Consider the following 21,405-nt stretch of genomic DNA (forward strand, 5'->3'; position numbering starts at 1 on the left):
GGAGAAGTTAAAAGCAAATATCAGTTGTATTCATGGAGGGAAATGCAACGTGTTTATAATCTGGAAGTACTCTGTGGTACGCCTTTATGAAGATTGATCCAAATTGTGACTCTGTCTAGTTTTGCGTTGCAGCAAGTGTTATGACTTTAATGAGAGACTCTCATTTGAAAGTCTCGTCAGAACCTCTCACCTTTGCATGTACAGATTATTCTCTTCATCGCTAAATTATTGTGCCAATGCCATATCGTCAGTCCCTTATGTTGTAGTGTTTTGTATGAATTCACTGCAGCGAGGTGAAAAAGGTCTTCAGTACCCCTCAATGGTGATCTGTGCGCAAGATTTCTCCAAGACCAAAAGCTCCCAACTCTTGCATAGTCAGAGAACATGATGCCGGCGCTCAGTTCAAGTTTGTTACTAAAAACCAAGACATATTTTGTCACAGCGGTCTACAACTTTCACCTGTCTTAGCACTGCATCATTCTTTCTTTGACTTTTGTTACATGTCTATCAGAGCAAAATGGGGAGCTCCTCTGTGTAGACAAAAAAAAAGAGAGAAAAGGAGAAAGCAATGCCAAGGTAATTCATTATGACTTCCATGAAAGAAATGTGCATCATTGGGGTGTGTTTGTGAGTCCCTGTATTTGTAGAACAATTTGAAACTTTCTTAACAGCGGGATAAAAATTTCAAGAATTGGTTTTGTTGTGTTTGTATGTGTGCGTGTGAGTGTTTAGCTTGGAGGTGATTACTAAAAAGAAAGCTTGAGGATGCTGTACTATGCCAACAGCGGTAAAAGTTTAAATGATGGAAGTTTTCTGCATGGAAAATATGTTTGTGAGACAGAAAAAAACATGCACATTTCTCCAAATGTTTTCAGTTACATCTAAAAGCAGCAACAGCAAATTGGTCATTTGTATGAAGTTGTGGCTGTACTGAGCTAATCTCAGTCCAGCTTAAGTGAAAGTAGGTGTGAAAACAGGAGAAATCGTCTTTGGGGATTTGCAAACTTTCCAAAACGTATTGGATAAAAATGCACCTTCCCTGTATCCAAAATACTGCCATATTTCAAGGGATGTAAACCAAGGAATCTTAGTGCTAGGATTGAAGCACTTCATTTCAATTGTTTTGCTTTGATTTTGTTTGTTTGTTTTTTTGGTGATGGTTGCGGTAAATTCACAAGATACCAAGTTCAATGTTTTGTCATGTGAAAGGGAGAAGGGTCCGAACTCTTTCAGAAGCGTGTGGAAATGAACATCTTTCTCTTTGTTGAAAGGTCAGTTGGTGGCTGACTGATTCTACCTGTCGCTGACTGTACCCGTTGCTATTTATTCTCTCTTCAGAGTTGTTAAACAGTTTTTCAGAAGTTTGGTACGTTCTTGTTCGCTTTTGATGTTGAGATGCCTGCGATCATGTTAAGATTGATTTAATGGTAGCGGATGATCAGTTTGAGTACTGTTATTAGCAGAGAAAGAGAGAGAGAGAGAGAGAGAGAGCGTTTTGTAGTTGATACAGTCAATAGTTACTTCTGTTGTCGTTTTCAATCTTGATATCTTTTCACCTTTTGTGCAGGTCAGAGATAGTTCGATATATTATGGCGCTCGTTTAGAATGTGTTGAATATAGATATGGTTGAAACAAAAAGCACACTGTCTCTGTGTCGCCATCACAACCAATTGCAGGAACATAGCAGTGGGATAGCTTATTTGAAGTAGTACCTCTTGCCGTGCAACATAAACGGAATCCTAGTTCTGTCATTTGCTTTGCAATTTAGGTTTAGTTATGTATTTCACACCTTGCTTCATGCATTTTGTGCATGTGCAGTGTTTACATTGTATGTTGTGTGTGTGTGTGGCCATATGCATTCAATGATGTACATGTAGTACTGTATACTTTGGTGGCCTGTTCTTTTCCATTTCATTTAGTGTGTACAAAAAAGAAGAAGAAAGGAAATACTAGTGATTTCAAGTGTTGCGGACTTGTATCGTATACAAATAATTGTCAGAAACTCATTGGTGCTCAGTTACAGCAGTTGTGGGCTGTCGATTTGGCTGTGAGATTTCTTTGGCGAGAATGCCAGAGTTAGCAAAACATGTTGGCTTTGGATTTAGCATGTCATTTTTTGCCTGCTTTACCTCATTTTACGCAGAAAAATGAGAATGAGCTGATGATTATTCTGCAAAATGTAACATCCACGATCCACTGCTGATGTAAAGGTAACATACTGGCTAATGTTGACCCGTCAATATACTTGCCAAGGGTTAGCCAGACAGCGTTATAACTGTATCTGAGGGGAGATATCCCTGTATCATGCAGTCAATTCTACCAGCATATGCAGAGTTTTTTCTCCCAGTTTACAGAATGTGGGTCCGGGAAAACAAGGATTTGTTGCTTCAGTTGCTTCTTTCATCATTTGTCAAGTTATGCCTGCATAACATGGGTCATTATTCGGAGGATAAGCTAGTGGGAATTATCAAAATAGTGTGGAGACTGTATCCGTATGCGCACAAATCCCACTAGCACCTCCAGTTTCAGCGCAAAATGTCTATATGTAACCTTATCCACTGTATGGACTGCGGGGTGGGGGTGGATGTCGTTTGCGAAGTATTTAGCGTTCCTCGAGTTAGTCAAACTCTCTCAATGTAAAGACACGTGTGCCTTTTCACACAAATGTCGTGAGCAGCATCTTAATGGTGTGGGGAAGTGTGTTAAAAAAAATGAAGAAATTTTGCTGCAAACAATTGGAAGATATGGAAATATTCTAAGTATGTCCTTGAGGGCTGGACTGTAATTTACAAATATGGATATTTGAAGGAATATTGGGAAAAAAAAAATTGAGAAAAGCACAAAATGTTGTTGTTTGTCCAGTTTCGGTGAATCTACTTTGTAAATAGCATTTCTACACTGTAAAGATAGTACATCTCTCTTGTTTTTGTCAACGTGAGAAGTTGACAATCTGTTGATACTTCTGTATAGGTGTTTGACTATGACCGTGATGTAAATATGACAAAAAGGTATAGCTTGTTTCTTTTTTATTATCAGAATATGTTGTGTACAGAATGTACAATAATACATTGCCAAAAACAAGATCTTAGTCTTCCCTTGTATTTTATGTATTATATTTCATTTGAAATTGATAAGAAAGAGATCATGCAAGGAGCAGTATAGAAAGAGAGAGAGAGAGAGTGAGAGAGAGAGAGAGAGAGAGAGAGATACGAAGGTCAAAACCCCTGTTAACATATGAATTTGGGGAAATATTTTTTGGCTCATCGTAGCGGCATTCAAAGAATTTGTAAACTAAGCTTGTGAAACACATTCAGTCACAGTTTTGAGATGTAATTGCTACAAAAGAAAGAAATTGTACTCATTGCATCTAACTGCCACCAGAAGACACTGAGACCCTTTGACCCCCAAGAAAAAACAAGGCAATCGCCAAATTGTGTCTCGCCCATTCGCGTACAAGGAATTAATATTTTTTATAACTCCCAGAAGTTAATTGACCTGCTTATGACCTTTGACCTTGTGGTGACCTTGAACACCCTAAGGGACATTTACCATCCAAGTTTGGTCACAAACGGACAAAGGGATCAAAAGTAATGAGCCGTAATCGAAACGCGCCATAAAAACTTAACATTGGGCCCTAAAAATTTGTTGACCCCTTTCTGTGACCTTTGACCTTGTGATGACCTTTAACTCCCCAAGGGATATCTACTGTCCAAGTTTGGTCACAAACGGACATAGGGATCAAAAGTTATGAGCCACAATCAAAACGTGCCCTAAAAACATAACATTGGGCCCTAAAAGCTTGTTGACCCCTGTCTGTGACCTTTGACCTTGTGACGACCTTCACCTCCCCAAGGGACATCTTCCATCCAAGTTTGGTCACAAACGGACAAAGGGATCAAAAGTTATGAGCCATAAACGAAATGCGCCCTACAAACTTAACATTGGGCCCTAAAAGTTCGTTGACCCCTGTCTGTAACCTTTGACCTTGTGGTTACCTTCAACTTCCCAAGAGACATCTACCATCACCCAAGTTTGATTGCCATTGTAGCAACATGTGCTGAGTTACGTGTGATAAGAGAGTCTTGCAAGTAAACTTTAACGTATGACCTCAAATGACCTTTGACCTTATCATGTGACCTCTTACGGCACCATAACATGAAGGTTCCCCCAGTGCATCCATCACCCGAGTTTGATTGCCATTGTAGCAACATGTGTCGAGTTACATGTGATAAGAGAGTCTTGCAAGTAAACTTTAACGTATGACCTCAAATGACCTTTGACCTTATCATGTGACCTCTTACGGCACCATAACATGAAGGTTCCCCCAGTGCATCCATCACCCGAGTTTGATTGCCATTGTAGCAACATGTGTCGAGTTACATGTGATAAGAGAGTCTTGCAAGTAAACTTTAACGTATGACCTCAAATGACCTTTGACCTTATCCTGTGACCTCCAACGGCACCACAACATGAAGGTACCCCCAGTGCATCTATGATCCAAGTTAGGTTGTAATGCAAGCAACTTATGTGAAGTTATTTGTCAAAAGAGAGTCTTGCAGGTAAACTTTAACGTAGAAAAGAGAGTCTTGCACATACTCTTTAATATATGACCTCAAATGACCTTTGACATCATCACATGACCTCTGACAACACCATATAACATGAAGATACCCCTAGTGTTTCTATCACCCAGGTGTGGCTGCCATTGCTGTAACAGTTGCCAAGTTATGCATCATAAGAGAGTCTTGCAGGTAAACTTTAACATTTGTGACGGACGACGGACGGACGACGGACGACGGACGGACGACGGACGGACGCCATTTGGATCCCTTAGTCTCGCCTTCACCTCCGGTGGGCGAGACAAAAAGGGGGGGGGGAAGAGTCACCATGATTGTGTATGTTCCTTACCCTTGAATTATGACTTGCCTCTGCTATGCAAGGACATTTTTTTTCAAATTTTATTCTTAGTTTCACATCACTTCAATACTAAACAACAACAACAACAAGGAAATGCATGTAAATGCAATCTATTCATTTGAATGCATTCGACAAAATATGAATGCCCTAGTTGACAGGCCAACACATTTAGCTTGCTAGTGGGTGTTTCTTCTGCAGTCTGTACTGAAAAAAAAAAAAAAAAAACATTTTCACGCACAAACAGACACACATGCACACACATACATCTACATCACACTTATCATCTACCATATATTGAAACAACAATAACAACAAAAATGCTTCATGTAAAACATGCTGAATATAATATCATCCTTTGTTAGCTCCAATAGAATAATAACGGTAAACTTTAATTTAAGAAAACAACAATATCGTTTGATTCTCTGCCTAAGCAGCAATACCATGCAATATACACAACGCATAGCAAAAACCATGTCCCATTCTGTATTTTATGTACTTACAGCTTATACTTAAAAAAACAAGAAAGGCAGGTACAAAGAAAAAAAAACTGTAAAAGTGGAAATTTCCCCATGGGTAATTTTTCACTCAACAGTGTAAGGTGAACTTTGCATGTTTTTATTTCTGAGGAATCAAAATATTAACGAGTATTACATAGAGGAAGTACAAATTTTCACATGCTTTTATTTTCAGGCTAGTTGCACGTGGTGCAAAATGTGCAAAAAAAGAAATCCAAGCTGCAAAAATTTCCACTTTTACAATACTACATCCTGTCTTGCAGACAAAAACTTACTGGTATTTCATAATACATAACATGCCTATCAACAGTCTTCAGTTCACATTCCCACACAATCTAATATTGGAGGATGTCCTCACAAAAATGTAGAGCTTGTAAAGCAAACACAATACACAAAACAGACAAAACTAAAAATTCAGTATTGCATAGATTTCAACACTTAACATTCAGCCTGTATGTCCGTTTATAGTCAATAAACTGAATCAGTGAAGATAATATAGCACCACGGGAGTCCCTTTGCCCCCTCCCCCCCCCCCCCCCCCCCACTTCTGTATACAAAATTTAGGGTGGTACTCCATACAGGACAACCATTAACTCTACTTTAACATGTTTGAAGTCAATCCAAACATGAATGTGACATGTAAGCATACATTTCTCCATTCGGTACTACGCTCCATTATCGCAAATTTAACCACTCGCGAAATCGTCAGGAAGTCCCGATTCGCAAAAAATTAGACTCGAGAAATATATGACGTATACAGTATACATGTGCTAGATATTTCTTAAGAGACGTCGGTGAATTAAACAAATGCAAAATTCTTTGAATCTTTAACATAAGATCTAAACACAGTTTGCATAGATAGTTTCACGAATAAAGTCTTTGTTCTTCTAGAAAAAAGAAACATCTACATTGGCAGTCATTCCAAATGATTTTGTTGGCCTGGAAGTGTGGGGGAAAGCAATAAATACCACAGCTTGGACGGACAAATGGGTGGGGGAGGGAGGGAGGGAGGGAGGGGGGTACATGATGATAGAGGGCGCTATAACTCATCGTGGGACTCATTTCTGCTCTGCTCGTCACTCTGCCGGAACCAATCCCCGTAGATCCGGACGGGATCCACGTTCCAGTGTTTGTGGAAAGAGACTGGTGTCTGATGGGACAGTAAACCCTTGGCATAGTCAGCTGGTCTGGCCTGGAGGGGTAGGTAGTGGTCAAGGTTATTAAAGCTTCTTATTTCGTTTAATTTGGTTTGTTGAATTCAAGTCATTTATATGCAAGTTCTCCTCCTGGTGCTCAACACTCTTTTGGATTTGTTTATCCTTACAAACAAACAAACAAAACAAACAAAACCACACACTGATTCACGAGTGCATTTGAATAAAGCATGGTTGTTATCATAAGGCACAATTAAAAAAGACAAAGTATGCATAAAAATTCAATATACATGTCCTTCAGGATTTTCACAATTTTTGTAACACTGAAAAAAAAAGTTTGATAAATTAAATGAGATCAAAACTGTAGTGAGGTTCATGAGGTTTGATATTTGGAGCAAACTTGGTGAAGTCCATAACTGAAGCTACAAATGCATATATATGCCAGTAAAAATGGTTAAATGGTACAATATATCAAATACATCATCACTAATCAGCATAGGCAAACACAAAGTACCCTTTTCGAAACAAATGGTCTTCCTACACACATTACAGGTAAAGCTAAAACACAGTTCTCAGAAAGGCTCAAAATTCATCTTTCACTATTTGGAATTTGCCTGCATTACACCAAAACGCTCCACCAAGAAACCTGTTGGGCTGACACCATTTGTCAGGATAATAAGTTCTTTTGGAGTATCTTAAAATTATAAGCGTGTACAACGTGTAAGAAAAGACAGTGTACTAAGGGGTTGAAAGAATGCTACTAGTAAGTAGGTGATGGTCAAAACATGCCCTAGTAGTAGCATGAAATCTCATGCAGCTAACAAGCTGCAAATGCGATTCACTCTCGTACAATGGATGCTTCTGCTGCTGCAATGGTCCGATATATTGCAATTGATGTAATCAATTATAGAACATCGTGTAGCAACCACGGTCGAGCATGCTCGATTGCAATACTTCTGGCGTATCATTCTGGGTATTAATTTGCATTTTTGTCAATAGCCAATTGAAATCACATTATCACAGCGTTACTTCACACATTTCTTGTGCATATATCTCCATTTTAGAGCGAAAATTGACAACTTTTGCAGTTATCTAGGAACCACGTACTACCCTTTAATAAACTGCACTATTAGGTAATCAGAATCAAACAAAGTGTCTTTGTAGGTAGGAGCATGCTAGAGAAGACATGATCATGCATCTTGGAGAAAGGCCAAGTCACATGACACAAAAGTGGTGACCTTTGACACAATATCAGTCACGCCCTCACCTGGTGAAAGAGGGGAGAGTGAGCGATGGGTACATCGTATCTCTTGGCGCACATCCCAATGATCATATCATCAGGGTCGTCGATTTTGCTGCACTTGCATCCGTTTGAGATCAGTGTCTCCACGGCTGACCGGCTGAAGACCATTCTGTCAGAATGATAGTCAAACAAATTTTTCAAGTCTTCTTTTCATTGAAAATAGTTGGGATGGCCTGTATAGAATGGCTGCCTTACAACTGTTCCTCACATTTCATTAAAAAAGGGTTTAAAAATATACTGGGGAAGCAGGTTTCATATATATATATATATGTATATATATATATATATATAAAACATTATGAAATACAGCAGAAAAAGAAAAGCAATAATGATGAGTAAACACCATTTTTTTTTTTTAAAGATGTTACATATGCTAGTAGTTTGTGTCTCCTGCTGAAGTTGCATCACAGATACATGCTGCAAACTTTCTTCACATCCTGACAAAGGAAAATGTGGTACAGTTGAATCTCTCTTATCCGGCCTCCCTTTATCCGGATCTCTCTATTATACGGACGCAATCTCGCTGTGATTTTTTTTTATAATTACGGGAGGAAAGGAGGATTCCCAACTCCTTGAGAACTCCTACACAAACAAACATGAATTACATATTACTTCCAACATGATTAACATACATTACATCAAATTTCCTCCCAAATTGCTTACCTTCAGACATTTTAACATCCCCAAACATCCCCAAATGTAACAATGAAAAGGTTGCAGTATATACATTACTACATGTGGTACTACAATGGGCTACAGCAGTACATGATGTGTATGTATATGTAAATGTACAGTGTATAAAGCATTGAGTCTCCAGTATCCGGCCAAATCCCTTATCCGGATGAGCTCCGATCCCGACTTGTCCGGATACGAGAGGTTCAACTGTATATGTATTACAGTATTCACTGTACAAGTGGACAATTTCACAGATTTCGTGTAACATGAAACCGGTGCAAAGAGAAAATGCAAAAAAAAAGAAATTGCTTGTCGTTTTAATTTTTTTGTTATTTGTAGTTTTCTTCACATTCGCTATTCCTGTAGCGTGAATGGATTTGCAGATTGTGGGGATCAGTTACCTTTCACTGCAGTATGTGCTGCGAAAGCCCTTAAATACCATGACAGTGGTGAGGTGTTTGAAGTGCTAACTCAGTTGTCACAACCATCTACAAACTTAAAATTATGTGATATTCATTTTTAATACCCTGCTGAGCATGAAGAATTACTTGTGCATAAATGTGCACATTTACAGAACCTTATTGTCATTGTGTCTTGTTGCCTGAAATGTTCGTCTTACCCTCCTCCACCGGTGACGTAATCGTAGCCGTGTCCCTTCACGTGCCCGTACCCGTACCGCTCACCAACGATTACGGGATCTTCGGCTTTGTAACAAGACAGCAGCTGCTCCAAATGCGCCACACTGAGGAGAAAATGCGTAGAGAAGCAGACTCAAACTGTGATTTTACTCATCTAGGGATTGCCTGGCAGGCACTGATGGTTAAGGACTAACTTGGAGTTGTATATTTTACTTTAAAAAGACATCGTATATCTTCTCTTAATAATTGTGTCATGGTAACTCTTGGCAAGCACTAGCAATTTGAAAGTAGAAAGCCTACACAAGCATGATCTTTAAAACCGACTTTTGTAAAGGGGTGACACTATCTTGTCTATGACATCACAGAGAAAAATTATATCATTTTCACCTAGCACCTTTCATTTCATTTCGTTCATTCAATAAAAGGTCAGAAAGTAGTAAACCCATACCAGGAATATATCCAACTCTCAAAAGGGTGACATTACCTTATCAGTGACATCCTGTCTTGCTGACATAGTGACAGCTGAAATCACAGTGCTTACAAAAAATATGTTACAACTAGAAATTGAAATGAGGTGAATAAAATTGTAGCATTATTGTTTTGGACGCAGTCTATCAGAATCAGTACTAAATCATAAAATTTGCCAAATAAACAAAAAGAAGTGTATCAAGAAAGTTCATCCAAACAACACACTGAAAGGTCTAATACTCGTTGGAAATCTGGGTAATGGATATAACTTAAGACAGCTTCTGTTTGAATAAATCATTTTAAAAGTTTTACAAGTTGTTTTGTTCTCATATTTATCCCCTTTCTTTTTATGCGTTGACATTCTGTACCACTCTGTATTTTGACATTGTGTTTGTCAATGAAACACAGACAATCTCTTTAATCAGAAGTGGAATATCATCACTCACCTGAGAATTGTGTCGTCATCTGCTATAACGAGCCACTTGAATTTCTCATACTCCTTTTCACTTAGAAATTTCTCCAAGATGACGAATGTCTTTGCACAGTGTCCTAAGTGGAAAGAACATTATCCAAGATACAGTCCTTCAAAGCTTTGTGAAACTTCCATTTATTTAAAACACAATGTATATATTCCATTGTGTTTGAAAATAAATACAGATATTACCAAATGATTTACGTAAAAAAAAAAAATGATTTTGACAAAACCAGCATCAACTGAGTGTTTTCAGGCAATATGGCCACAGGTACATGTATATCCAGCATTCTTTAGTCAAGACATTACAATTCTAATAGGAAAGAAACTCACTCACAGAAAATGTACCTCAGGTACTTCCATCCTTTGCTTGCATCATTAAAGTTTAAAGCTGATAGGCACAAATCTAAGTATTAGCACTGCCTATTTAAAGGTTGCACATCCTAAGGTGAGATTAACAGCTAATCTCCAACTATTGACAATCATGACATTTCTTTCTTTTATTTTCCTACAACAAACCAGCTACAGATTATCATCGTACACTGACAGAAATATCAATTTAATTTTGTCACGAAGGTCAAAGTTCATTGAAATACCTCGCTCTGTGTTTGGCACGCCACATTCCACGGTTGGTATGGATTCGTCTTCCTTGTCGCTGAAATACACCAAATGCTGTGCAACGTTTCCCCATGTCTTCTTCACCACAGGCACTGAAGTATTGAAGAGAGCATGGCATGAATATAGTATGGAGTCAAAGTCACCACAATAATAACTGTCAGAGTGGACCGTATCAGTGAACTCTATGAAATTTGCATGTGAGAGTACATGTATTCCTGCGCACTAACTGATATCTCTCCTAATATTTATGCTTTATCATATTGCAATTATCTAGTTGAGCACAAAGTTTGTACAAAAATAAAATAAATGTCCACATCATGAAATATTCGATGTTCATAGAAAGCATTCTGCATGTTTCTTGTAAACCTTGTATGTTCGTTTATGACTTTTATAGTCTTGTATGATTATAAACTATATCTTTTTTTCTAATACCATTCATGTGACAGAAAGACTGTCACCAGGATTATGATTGCTAACCACAACTGTGAAAAACCTATCCTCTTTCTTTCTTTTATAGTTGGTTTCACTGTATTAAAATCAGTATCAAAATATGCAATTACATGTAGCTACATATAAAGGAATATCTGTGCAGGGGTGCAATATGTACCTCTGTCTCTATGAAACTTTTCACAAGTTTTAACCGCAAACAGAACATCATCACCTGGAACAGCACTTCCCTGAAAACAAAAAAACAAACCAACAGACAAAACATAAGAACACATTAAGAATAGCAGCTCCTTCATTGCCACACTGGTACCTTTATTTTGTTAATGAAGCATCAATACCTTGTCAGCTTACAACCAGCTTATGACCAGCTTACTACCAGCTTACTACAAACTTACTACCATCTTATGACCAGCTTACAACCAGCTCATGACCAGCTTATGACCAGCTTATGACCAGCTTGTAACCAGCTTACAACCAGCTTACTACAAACTTACTACCAGCTTACTACAAGCTTACTACAAACTTACTTCAAGCTTATTACCAGCTGCCCTAAATAGTGAGTCTTCTCTTCTTGTCAGTACCAGCAAATCTGAGTCACCATATGTATGACTTAATAAATAATAATATTTCATGTTTCATACCATTTAATGAATTCTTTTATTTCTATGGTTATGGGGGGCAGGAGCTTTTTACACCTACTGATGTATCTCTTCTTTAACACCTTTCTCACCATCATCCTATTACATTTTCTTCTTTTTTTTCTGTCCACCCTATCCTCCCGAGTGTCTTTTGTATGCATGACATTTCAGCCTACAGCATGTCACTTGAACCAAGACACGGCATACAATATAATCTTTCTTGAAAAATGATGATATTTGACTTAAGTAATTTCAAAGAGTTTGAAGAATGTGCTGAAGCAAGCATGGGTGTGAAAAGAAAAAACTGATCATATTTGACTTCAGACATCTCATAGAGTTTGAAGAATGTACTGAAGCAAATGTAGGTGGGAAAAGAAAAAAATGCCTTACACATCGGGGCAGAGACTTGGGGTAGGCGGTGACACAGATGGAGTCCGACTTGGACCGCTTCGTCTTGCCCTCCTCGACCCTCTGCCGGACCTGGTCATCGGTCAGCGGCAGCGGACTGTGGTCAATGTTTCCTGCGCACATCTGGGGGAGGCCAGTCAGGTGGAGCCCGCCTTCTTCATTCCAGATGTAGAGAGCAAGCTATGTTTGAGAAGATACAATGTTTGTATGTAAAAACAAAACCAACAAAAATAAACAAAAAAATATGGTAAAGTAAGAACTACACGGGGATGAATCCATACATTAATTCTTTGAGTACTCTTTTTAACCATTTCTGGATAATAAAGAATGGTACATGCTGTGCGGCAATACAGAGAGGGGACAAAAAAAGGAAGATTTGCAATTGATTGTAACTTTCATAAGAGACATATGAAGGTGTGTACCACACTACTTTTTTTTTCTCCTCTTCTTGGCAAAGTCATGTCAACACTATGGAGCTTGAAATCTTGAATATTCTAGACAAACTCAGCATCACGTCATCAACTACTGCAAGTTCTCCAAATACACAAGCATTTTTACTACTTTAACACATATTCTTTGTATAGTTGCAGGAATTTATCTTCATATCAGACTCACATAAAACCACAAATCCTTTGACACCTGATCATCAACAACAGGCAGACTGATTTCTTTTTTTTTTTTGCTGCTTTGGAATTTGTTTCCACAAGCTGTAAGCATATTTTTCAAATTTGAGTCAATGATCTATTTTGATATCTTATTCTATTTCCAGTGTAAATAATCTTACCAAAAACATTCTCTTCTTTCTACACACTCATTACACTGGCAACATGCATTATCAATGAAAACAAAACAAACACACATCTCACTTTAAACTTGACAGATATGAACACGTCTACTCGTAGTCAAGCTACCATCACACATTTTGATATTGAGGTTTAAATAGAGAGTGATGAGTACGATTCTCTGAGCTGACAACTTGGTCATACCTCATGCTTTACGTCAATGCTGAAGTCCACTTTTGGTGTCTCCTTCTGTATCCTTGCAGCGACACTTTCCAGTTAGAGTAGATGAACAGCATATGTAAATCATGTAAGCAATAATATATTTGTTGTATTGACTGAAGACATGAAGAAAACTTCCCTACTCATATTCAGTTCTCTACCTCCATTGAAATTTTCAAAAAGAAACCAAAAACCCATTCATTTCAAGAACAGAACCGATGATTATGTAGTTGTGGATTATTTGTACTCATTGTCGATTTATATGTTTGTTAATTGTACAGCACTCAGAAATATTTGGGTGTAAGTGCCAAATAACAAGTTTTCATATTATTACCATTATCATCACTAATCATCATACTGTAAAAACAAGAAATTTTAACGCGCATGAAACTTTTACAAATTTTATGAGGAGCCAAGATTCGCGAAAGTAGCATGCACATGAAAGGTTTTGTCTATAAACAACGCACTGAATGCCAGTCACCAATTTGCAAATGTTTATGGTTTTACGGTAAATGAAATTAAAAGAAAATTCACTCCGAGAGTCAGCAGACAAAATCTAACAAAGATCCAACAGCATAACACGTGTCAATGTAAGGGAATGAAGTACAATATCATTTGTTTCTCAGAGAGAGCTATCATGAAAGGAACTTCTTTCTTTACGCTCTTTTCTAAATAATCACTCGTAACATTATTTGTTTGATTTCTTTGTTATCATTTCTAATTCTAAATTTGATTTTTTTTTTTCCCTCATGAGTTCAACCTCCTTCCTCCTCCCCCCCCCCCCGAAAAAAAAAGGCTCAATAAAGTGAACCAAAGTGAAATCTGAAGATTAAAATTTAAAAATGAAACAATCTGAAGAGACCTCCATGATAATCACATCCATCTGAGATTCCACAAGCCAGAATTTTACATCAAAATGACTGAGAGCCTCACCTGCTGAGTAGCGTGGCACTCAAGATCCAACCCGCATCAAAGTCCGGGAAGATGAATTCTGACTGGGGATTGTGAAAGTGATGGATGATTGTGGCTTCCTGGTCGTAAAGTGTCTTCCCAAAGAACCATTCCTGGATGATCGGGGGGGGGGAGGGGGGGGGGAGAAAATAATTGGTCACAATCATTGCTACCGCACTTAAGTCAACATTGGTGAAGAAGGCATTGGTACCATGTTTCTTTCTTATAGGTGGAGGTTATGGCTTCAATCAACCTTTATCAATTTTGTGGGCAAGCTTTCATGGATTAAAAGAATTCAACCCACACTCAACAGGGATTCAGGCTACATTTTGTCTCCGATCTTCGGTTCGATGATCTGATGAAGACGAGCAGACTGCCGAGAGAAACGCTTCGATCACTTGGCTCGAGAAAGTCCACGGGAGTGGACGAAGGCTTGCCCACTAATGTGTGAAAGGTTGGTAGAAGCCGTTAACCTCCCCAACATCATCCTCCTAAACTGATGAAAAATTCTGTATCATGTTTCTTTTTTGCACATTTACTCTAATAAACATCAACCCTCACTGTGCCAGGGGCTTTGGACAGTGTGTACAATACTATGTGGTTATCTGTGGCAGTTGGCACTAAAAGCACACAAACACATGATGTGAAAGTGTTTTTTAATCTATTAATGAGGTGCATCAGCCCCGCCCCCCTTTGAAATTAACGTGAGTAATAAGTTGCATGGCTGGTACCAAGGTGTTGATCCTCCAATGCCATGTTTGCTTAACCCGTTGAGGGCGGTTTGATTTTGTTACAACACACATTTCCCACAGACGCTTGCCTGAGTATACTCGGGACTCGTCCTAAATGGGTTAACGGAGAAGACTCTCAAACAATTCTTCCACTGTGAATTCTGGCTAACGTAGAGATAGACACAAACAGTCTATAATTCATGGATATATAAATTTGACAATGGTGTCAGAGACTCCAACCCCAAGCACCTTCTGATCTGGAGATTCTCCCGCCCGAAACCCCTAGCAAACGGGAGACTCCAAGTTGATGTGTGCGAAGCGCGAAGTTCCTAGGGTTCTAGATGTTCTCTGGTGCTATCTAAGGCTTATTTTTTCAACATACGATAGCAATAAGTTAGAAATCCTTTCCACCGGGAGACACAGAGCCAGAGCGGGAGAAATCAAATCTCAAGCGGGAGAATGGGAGATTTTGCAAAAATTGGCTTTTGGCGGGAGATCTCCCGTCAAAAACGGGAGAGTTGGAGTCTCTGTGGTGTCATCCTATGACATTCCATATTCCATTGTCACTCAGTTTTAGCCCAAAGAGATCAACATGCTTATTGTCATTGCGATCACTTCACAGTCTCAAGCAGACTGCAGCTCTTGCCAAGATATCCATATACATATCCATATACATATCCATATACATGGATAATAACAATGTCTAATAGACTTTCAATATTTAAAAGAAGTTACAAAGTCTTTCTTGTTCACAAAGATATACTAAAAATTTCAAGTTTCATTCAGTGTATACGCACCACACTTTGATGACTCTTGCCTTCTTATAAATATTGTATACTTTCTGTAGTACAGTTTTCTTGTGTGTATCGCATTAACGCAAGTATTTTTTGCTGTAATACTTGGGATCAGCCAGAGAAACACCAACGGTCTATGTTGATCCCCCCACAAACTGAAATAACTGCTCTTATGTTGTGTTTGCCTGTTGTGAAATTGTTGTAAGTTGAACATTTTTTTCCTGTATTGTTCCAATGTTCTACTGTGTATGTATCGTTCCTGTATTTTTTGTAAATGCTTTTTATCAGGATGTGGAAATAAATGAAATGAATGAAATGAATGAAATGAATGTACTTTAATCTTTTTTTCCATAGAAATTAAGGAGGAAATGAATGAAAGTAGAATAAGCCATATCTTTTGCATTTCAAAACAGTGTCAATACGAGGATTTTACGAGCAGTCTTTGCTTGAATGAAGTCAGTCGCCACCAAGTATGGAATGGCATTCAGCTCCAGCAAACCATAAAAACAGGTCATATACAGTTTTTGTGTTGTCTTTTTTTACCTCGTCAGAGCTAAATCTGCTGAGAAGGACAAGCAGCCCAGTCACGCTGACCCTCGTATCTTCCTCGCAGAAAAAGAACCATTTCTTGCTGCTGTATTCTCTGAAAATCCTGCCACAGGAGTGAACCAGAAAAGGTTGCTTATTTAGTTCTCAACAGAGATTAGGGGCTCATCACAGATCCGCAAGTAGCATATAGAATGAATAGGATTACACACACTGGACATACACATGACAATTACTGGACTTGAATGTATTACAGTAGATATGCTACCTTCGTTTGAGACTGAAGAACACAATATGACACTTAATATGGCAAGTATGGGTGATAATTTACTTAGACAACAAAGCTACCTAGACAATCATGGGTATGTATAAGCTTTTTAAGGTAAAAGGAGATTAGCTTGCTTTGTTTGCTAACCAAAATTTACCAAAAATCTGCAAGCCTCATTATATCTCATCCCAGAATAAGTTTCAATGATCAAATAGCTGTACAAGTTTGTGCTCACAAGCAGAGATATTTTGGAACACAATCTTGAGCTATGCACTCAGACTTCCACTGAATTTTTTTCCTGCCATCTAATCAGTGGATTGACCAAGTTTGTGCCAGCATCGTGTAAAGTTTGATGAAATTCCTACAGACAATTCTTTACACACATACATACCAATCACAAAAATTGAGACAGACAGACAGACAGACAGACAGACAGACAGACAGACAGACATGGTATAACAAGAAATTTATATAAAGACACACAATTCATCTTTTGGTAATGACATTAAGCCGCTGAGGACGGGCTGATTTTGGTGCAACATGCATTTCCCATAGACACCTGCCCGAGTGTACTCGGGACTCGTCCTCAACAGGTTAAGATGAAAACAAACGTAACAATTGTTTCTGGCATTTAAAGGGAACCCAAACCCAAAGTAACAATGTGGATTGAGTAAAAGCAGCAACATTAGTAGAATACATCAGCAAAAGTTTGAGGAAAATCAGACAATCGATGCAAAAGTTACGAATTTTTAAAGTTTTGCTGTTGAAACCACTGGATGAGGAGACTACTAGAGGTTATGATGTCACGTGTGGACAACAATATAAAGAAAATATAAAGAGATTTCCACAAAAATTATTTTTTCCTGAAAATTGCATTCTCTCAATTTGATACCGGCATATGTGAAGGGTAGTAATTATTCCCCCTGATTTTTAAAAGCAGTAAATGGAGTGCTCTTTTGGTACGCTAGAAAAGTGAAAGCATGTTGAATTTTCTTTATATTTTCTTTATATTGTTGTCCACACATGATGTCATAAACTCAAGTAGTCTCCTTATCCAATGCTTCCAACAACAAAACTTTAAAAATTCATAACTTTTGCATCGATTGTCTGATTTTCCTGATATGTTCAACACTGATATGTTCAACTAATGTTGCTGATTTCACTCAATGTACATTTCTCTTTGGGTTTTGGTGTCCATAATCTTTTCTGGTATTCAATACTTACTTGGGGAGGACAGGCAGCATTGTCCACTGACCGTGGCTTCCATATTTTTCGTGCAACAAAATGACCTCTGCTTGACCCTGGATGGACATTCATGATAAAGGATCAAAGACACTATGAATGTAAATACATTTAAACATATCAGTTTGTCCTAACGTTGATACCATATCAAGTTGACAGATAATCTCTTCACTTCTCTATGCAAGTCATATTTTGAAAACAAATATTTACTTAGATAGACATTTAAGTACGGAAGTAAATGAATGAATAAAAATAAATAAATAAATGAATGAATGAATAAATGAAAGAATGAATGAATGAATGAATGAATGAATAAATGAATGAATGAATGAATAAATAAATAAATAAATAAATAAACAAATAAATAAACAACTAAACAAAATAAACAAATAAATAGACAGATAGTCACAACTTATGACTGTGTAATTCTTTGGGGGGAAACTTGAAGGGTTTGCAAAGATGGCCACTGACAGATTCAGTTCTTTGTTTGTTTGTTTGTTTGTTTGTTGTAATGCTCACCAACTCTTGCACCCTGGTCTGCTGAATGATGTCGTCTCTGACCTGCTGGGCCCATTGTCGGTGGGGCAAGGCGGCTTGGCTTCTGATGACAAACAGGACATCTTTCACCGTCACATTGAAAGCACCCTGAAGAAATGGTCACAAAAAACTAGCCCATTTTATACATGCTGGCAATCATCAAACCAATTCAAGCAAAGCTGCCAATTCTTTCACTGCAAAATGAGACATTGTACGGTGAAAGTGAAATATCAACAAATTCTACGGTTCCCTCAACATCAAAACTGTGTACTGGCATAATTTACCATTTGCAGACAAAACAATAACTCAGCTTTAGTGCTTCAAAATAGTTTTAAAATGTGAGTAGCTTTAGTGCTTCAAAATAGTTTTAAAATGTGAGTTAGGGATAGAAACAGCCAGAGTAAAAAAGTTAATCAGTACAATCAATGTTAAGTATTCTTACATGAACAAAATGTGAACAATAGTTATAATAAAATTATCGCTAGACTAAACCGTCTACAGTTATGGTTTAGTGAGAAACATAGTGGTATCTCCAGGTTATATTTTAGGCTTTATTGCAAAATTCTTTATGCATTACGATGTTTTGTGATACAACTGACCTACACATATGCATCACATGCGATAACTAAAAAAAAAAAAAATTAAATCACTGCTCCCAAAGGTAAACAGTAGATTTAAACAAATGAGAAATGAAGGGAGTAACTGAAAATGATTGATATTGGTCATACTGCAGTTAAGGAAAAAATTGTTTTTTTGAAAGAGTCAATACTTCTCCCAATGACTACTTTCAGCTTAGTCTATGTGTTACATTTTCTTAATTGACTGGAACACAAATCTTGAAGCAAACTTGAGGAGTAACTAGGGGAACTCTCCACAGTGTCCAAGCAGACATACTGGATATCATATATTTCATTATGATTGTTGCATAAATGTTGTGTCTGACAAGGTCAGACTTTGCATTTCACATTGACAACATAATTGTAATTTGAACACTGGAAACAAAGACATATTCTATAAAACAACAGCAAAAAACAAAAACAAAAACAAAAACATAAATAACTCAGGTAAAGACAAATGCGCTGTCAAGAATGGTTTTGCACTACTTAACAAACTTTAAATATAGATATGAAGATGTATTGAATTTCATAAACAGTAATATCAATAATACATCCAAAAAAAAAAAAAAAAAAAGAAGAAGGAAAAGCAAGTCCAACAACTTACATGTGGTTTACTTGAAAAATCCTGATAGGGATTGAATGTACCTGGGAAAAGTGGAAAAAAAAACATTTAAAAGTTGAAAGCAAATTACTGATTGCAAAGACATGCTGAAGTAGGTGTATCTAATACCCAATTCACATTGGTTCGTACACAGTGGAAAAAAAAAACAACAACCCAAAACTGATGCTCGAAAGTACCTCGCATTGGTCTCTTGTCAGTCATAGCTTTGTTTTTGTTTTTTTGTCCAATGAAAAATGAACAGAGAAAATAGGATTCTGTCATGATTTTCTTTGCTCGAATTTTTAAGATATCTATATTAATTATTATATACATTTCTGGTCATTTTTCTTTCTTTTTTTTTAGTTTTTTTAATACATTCTCAGCGATCTTGCCATCTCCAACGAGTAACACACCATCAATAAATTAGTGCATTCATATTGAAGCTAGTGAACACCCTACAAAAGCAAGCATGTAACAAATTCTTGGCCAGTATAGAGTAAAGTCTATAAAATAATGAAACCAGTGCGAGAAAATACACACCTGTGCACCAGTTAGACATTTCATAGTTGCTGTTTTCAGGAATATCGCACAAAAGTGCTGTAACAAGCAATCTCATTTGCTTTATCACTTTTTATTACTCAGGACTAACTTTAGTTTAACAATTCTAAAAAACTTTTTGAAGTTTCAACTAAAATGTCTTTGAATTCATAGATATTGTTCGATATCATGAAATACAAAACATGAAAAAACAAGCCTCTTTTATACTATTAACTATGCTCGCAGCCCTCTAACAACAAATTATTTTATCTGCCTCTAATCCGATACTCATTCATGAGTGGTAGCCGTCTAATATGATTATCAGCTCTACAATATGAAGTCATCTCTTCAAGTGAATTTGTTTAAGACAGGACCGACGGCAATTCAGGATGCGACCCCATTACCTAGTAGTAGTATGAGTAGTACTGGAGTTAGGATGGGATGTTAATGTTGGTAGATGAGATCTACACCCAAATTCATCCCAACAGCTGTCTCACACATTGGGTACAAGTATTGTGTATAGCTTTGGTGCTTGATGGGGCTTGCACCGGGGGTAATGTTATTACCGTACTGGACCATGCTGTATTTACTTCTCCCCCCTCCCCCCCCCCCCCCCCCCCCCCTCCCGATAACAATTAACATACATGTATAACTGGTACACACAGACTTTCAAACACAAATTCTAAAAATGCATGACTCATATCATTTCATTATTTATTAGATCTTTCTACTCTCCACATTTCCCTACAAAGTGGCGGTAAAAACATGAATGATTTTTTAGTGATAACTGATGCGATTTGTAAAAAAGTCTGATCTGTTAGTGTTACTGTTAGTGTTACTACAATTCGCATGCATTGCTGGATTAGGGTAAAATCTGGCACCGATATTAAATGTAGGGCCGTGAAGTGCACAATTGCCCTTAGTACTTCACCAATCAATGTCAAACCATCCTCAACAGTAGGTCTAACCAGTTAGTCAAGTTGATTGTTGCAAATTGGCATTGTCAGGTTTATATTTTAATCATCATACTTTCATTGAGTGTGAAAAACTAGCTGCAATCCGGCTTATTTCTTCGCGTGATGTTCCACGGACAAGTCTGCTTTCAGAAGGGGTGAGCTATGGATAAATAACATTGCTTTTTACTCTGGAGGAATAGAAAGAGACTGGCGCAGACACGTGTACATTCATCAAGCAAGCATGCTTACCTGCTGCAACAGCGGGAACACAACACACCGCCAGCCCGACGGTCAGGGCAGCGATAGTTAGTAATTTTCGATGCATCTTGACGGCAATCCCTCACATACGATCACAGCTGCTATACCGTTAA

General features: G+C 37.7%; 1 protein-coding gene across 1 annotated transcript; it reads right to left on the reverse strand.

The window, feature by feature from the left end:
• Positions 1 to 6,471: 6,471 nt before the first annotated feature.
• Positions 6,472 to 21,359, reverse strand: LOC139735511 (beta-1,3-glucosyltransferase-like). Its single transcript, XM_071646266.1, has 14 exons — positions 21,284 to 21,359; positions 19,545 to 19,585; positions 18,306 to 18,431; positions 17,769 to 17,845; positions 16,274 to 16,382; positions 14,188 to 14,318; positions 13,240 to 13,303; positions 12,236 to 12,433; positions 11,368 to 11,437; positions 10,739 to 10,852; positions 10,117 to 10,219; positions 9,184 to 9,306; positions 7,854 to 7,998; positions 6,472 to 6,624 (listed from the first exon to the last, which is right to left on the reverse strand). The coding sequence occupies exons 1-14, from the start codon at positions 21,357 to 21,359 to the stop codon at positions 6,472 to 6,474; spliced, it is 1,530 nt and encodes a 509-aa protein (XP_071502367.1).
• Positions 21,360 to 21,405: the final 46 nt, after the last annotated feature.

Source organism: Diadema antillarum, unplaced genomic scaffold (genome assembly GCF_040938485.1).
Source record: "Diadema antillarum isolate AM-2024a unplaced genomic scaffold, OU_Dant_1.0 seq00000583_RagTag, whole genome shotgun sequence".
In the NCBI taxonomy this organism is placed as follows: Eukaryota; Metazoa; Echinodermata; class Echinoidea; order Diadematoida; family Diadematidae; genus Diadema; species Diadema antillarum.

Bases quoted from the DNA above. Each gene is read 5' to 3' on its own strand.
- LOC139735511 (XM_071646266.1), bottom strand. From the start codon at position 21,359: ATGCATCGAAAATTACTAACTATCGCTGCCCTGACCGTCGGGCTGGCG. The intron at 16,383-17,768 runs GTAAGTATTGAA...CTCCTGTGGCAG, and splicing joins ATGCTGCCTGTCCTCCCCAA to GATTTTCAGAGAATACAGCA. The intron at 12,434-13,239 runs GTATGACCAAGT...TCTCAAACATAG, and splicing joins GCATTGACGTAAAGCATGAG to CTTGCTCTCTACATCTGGAA.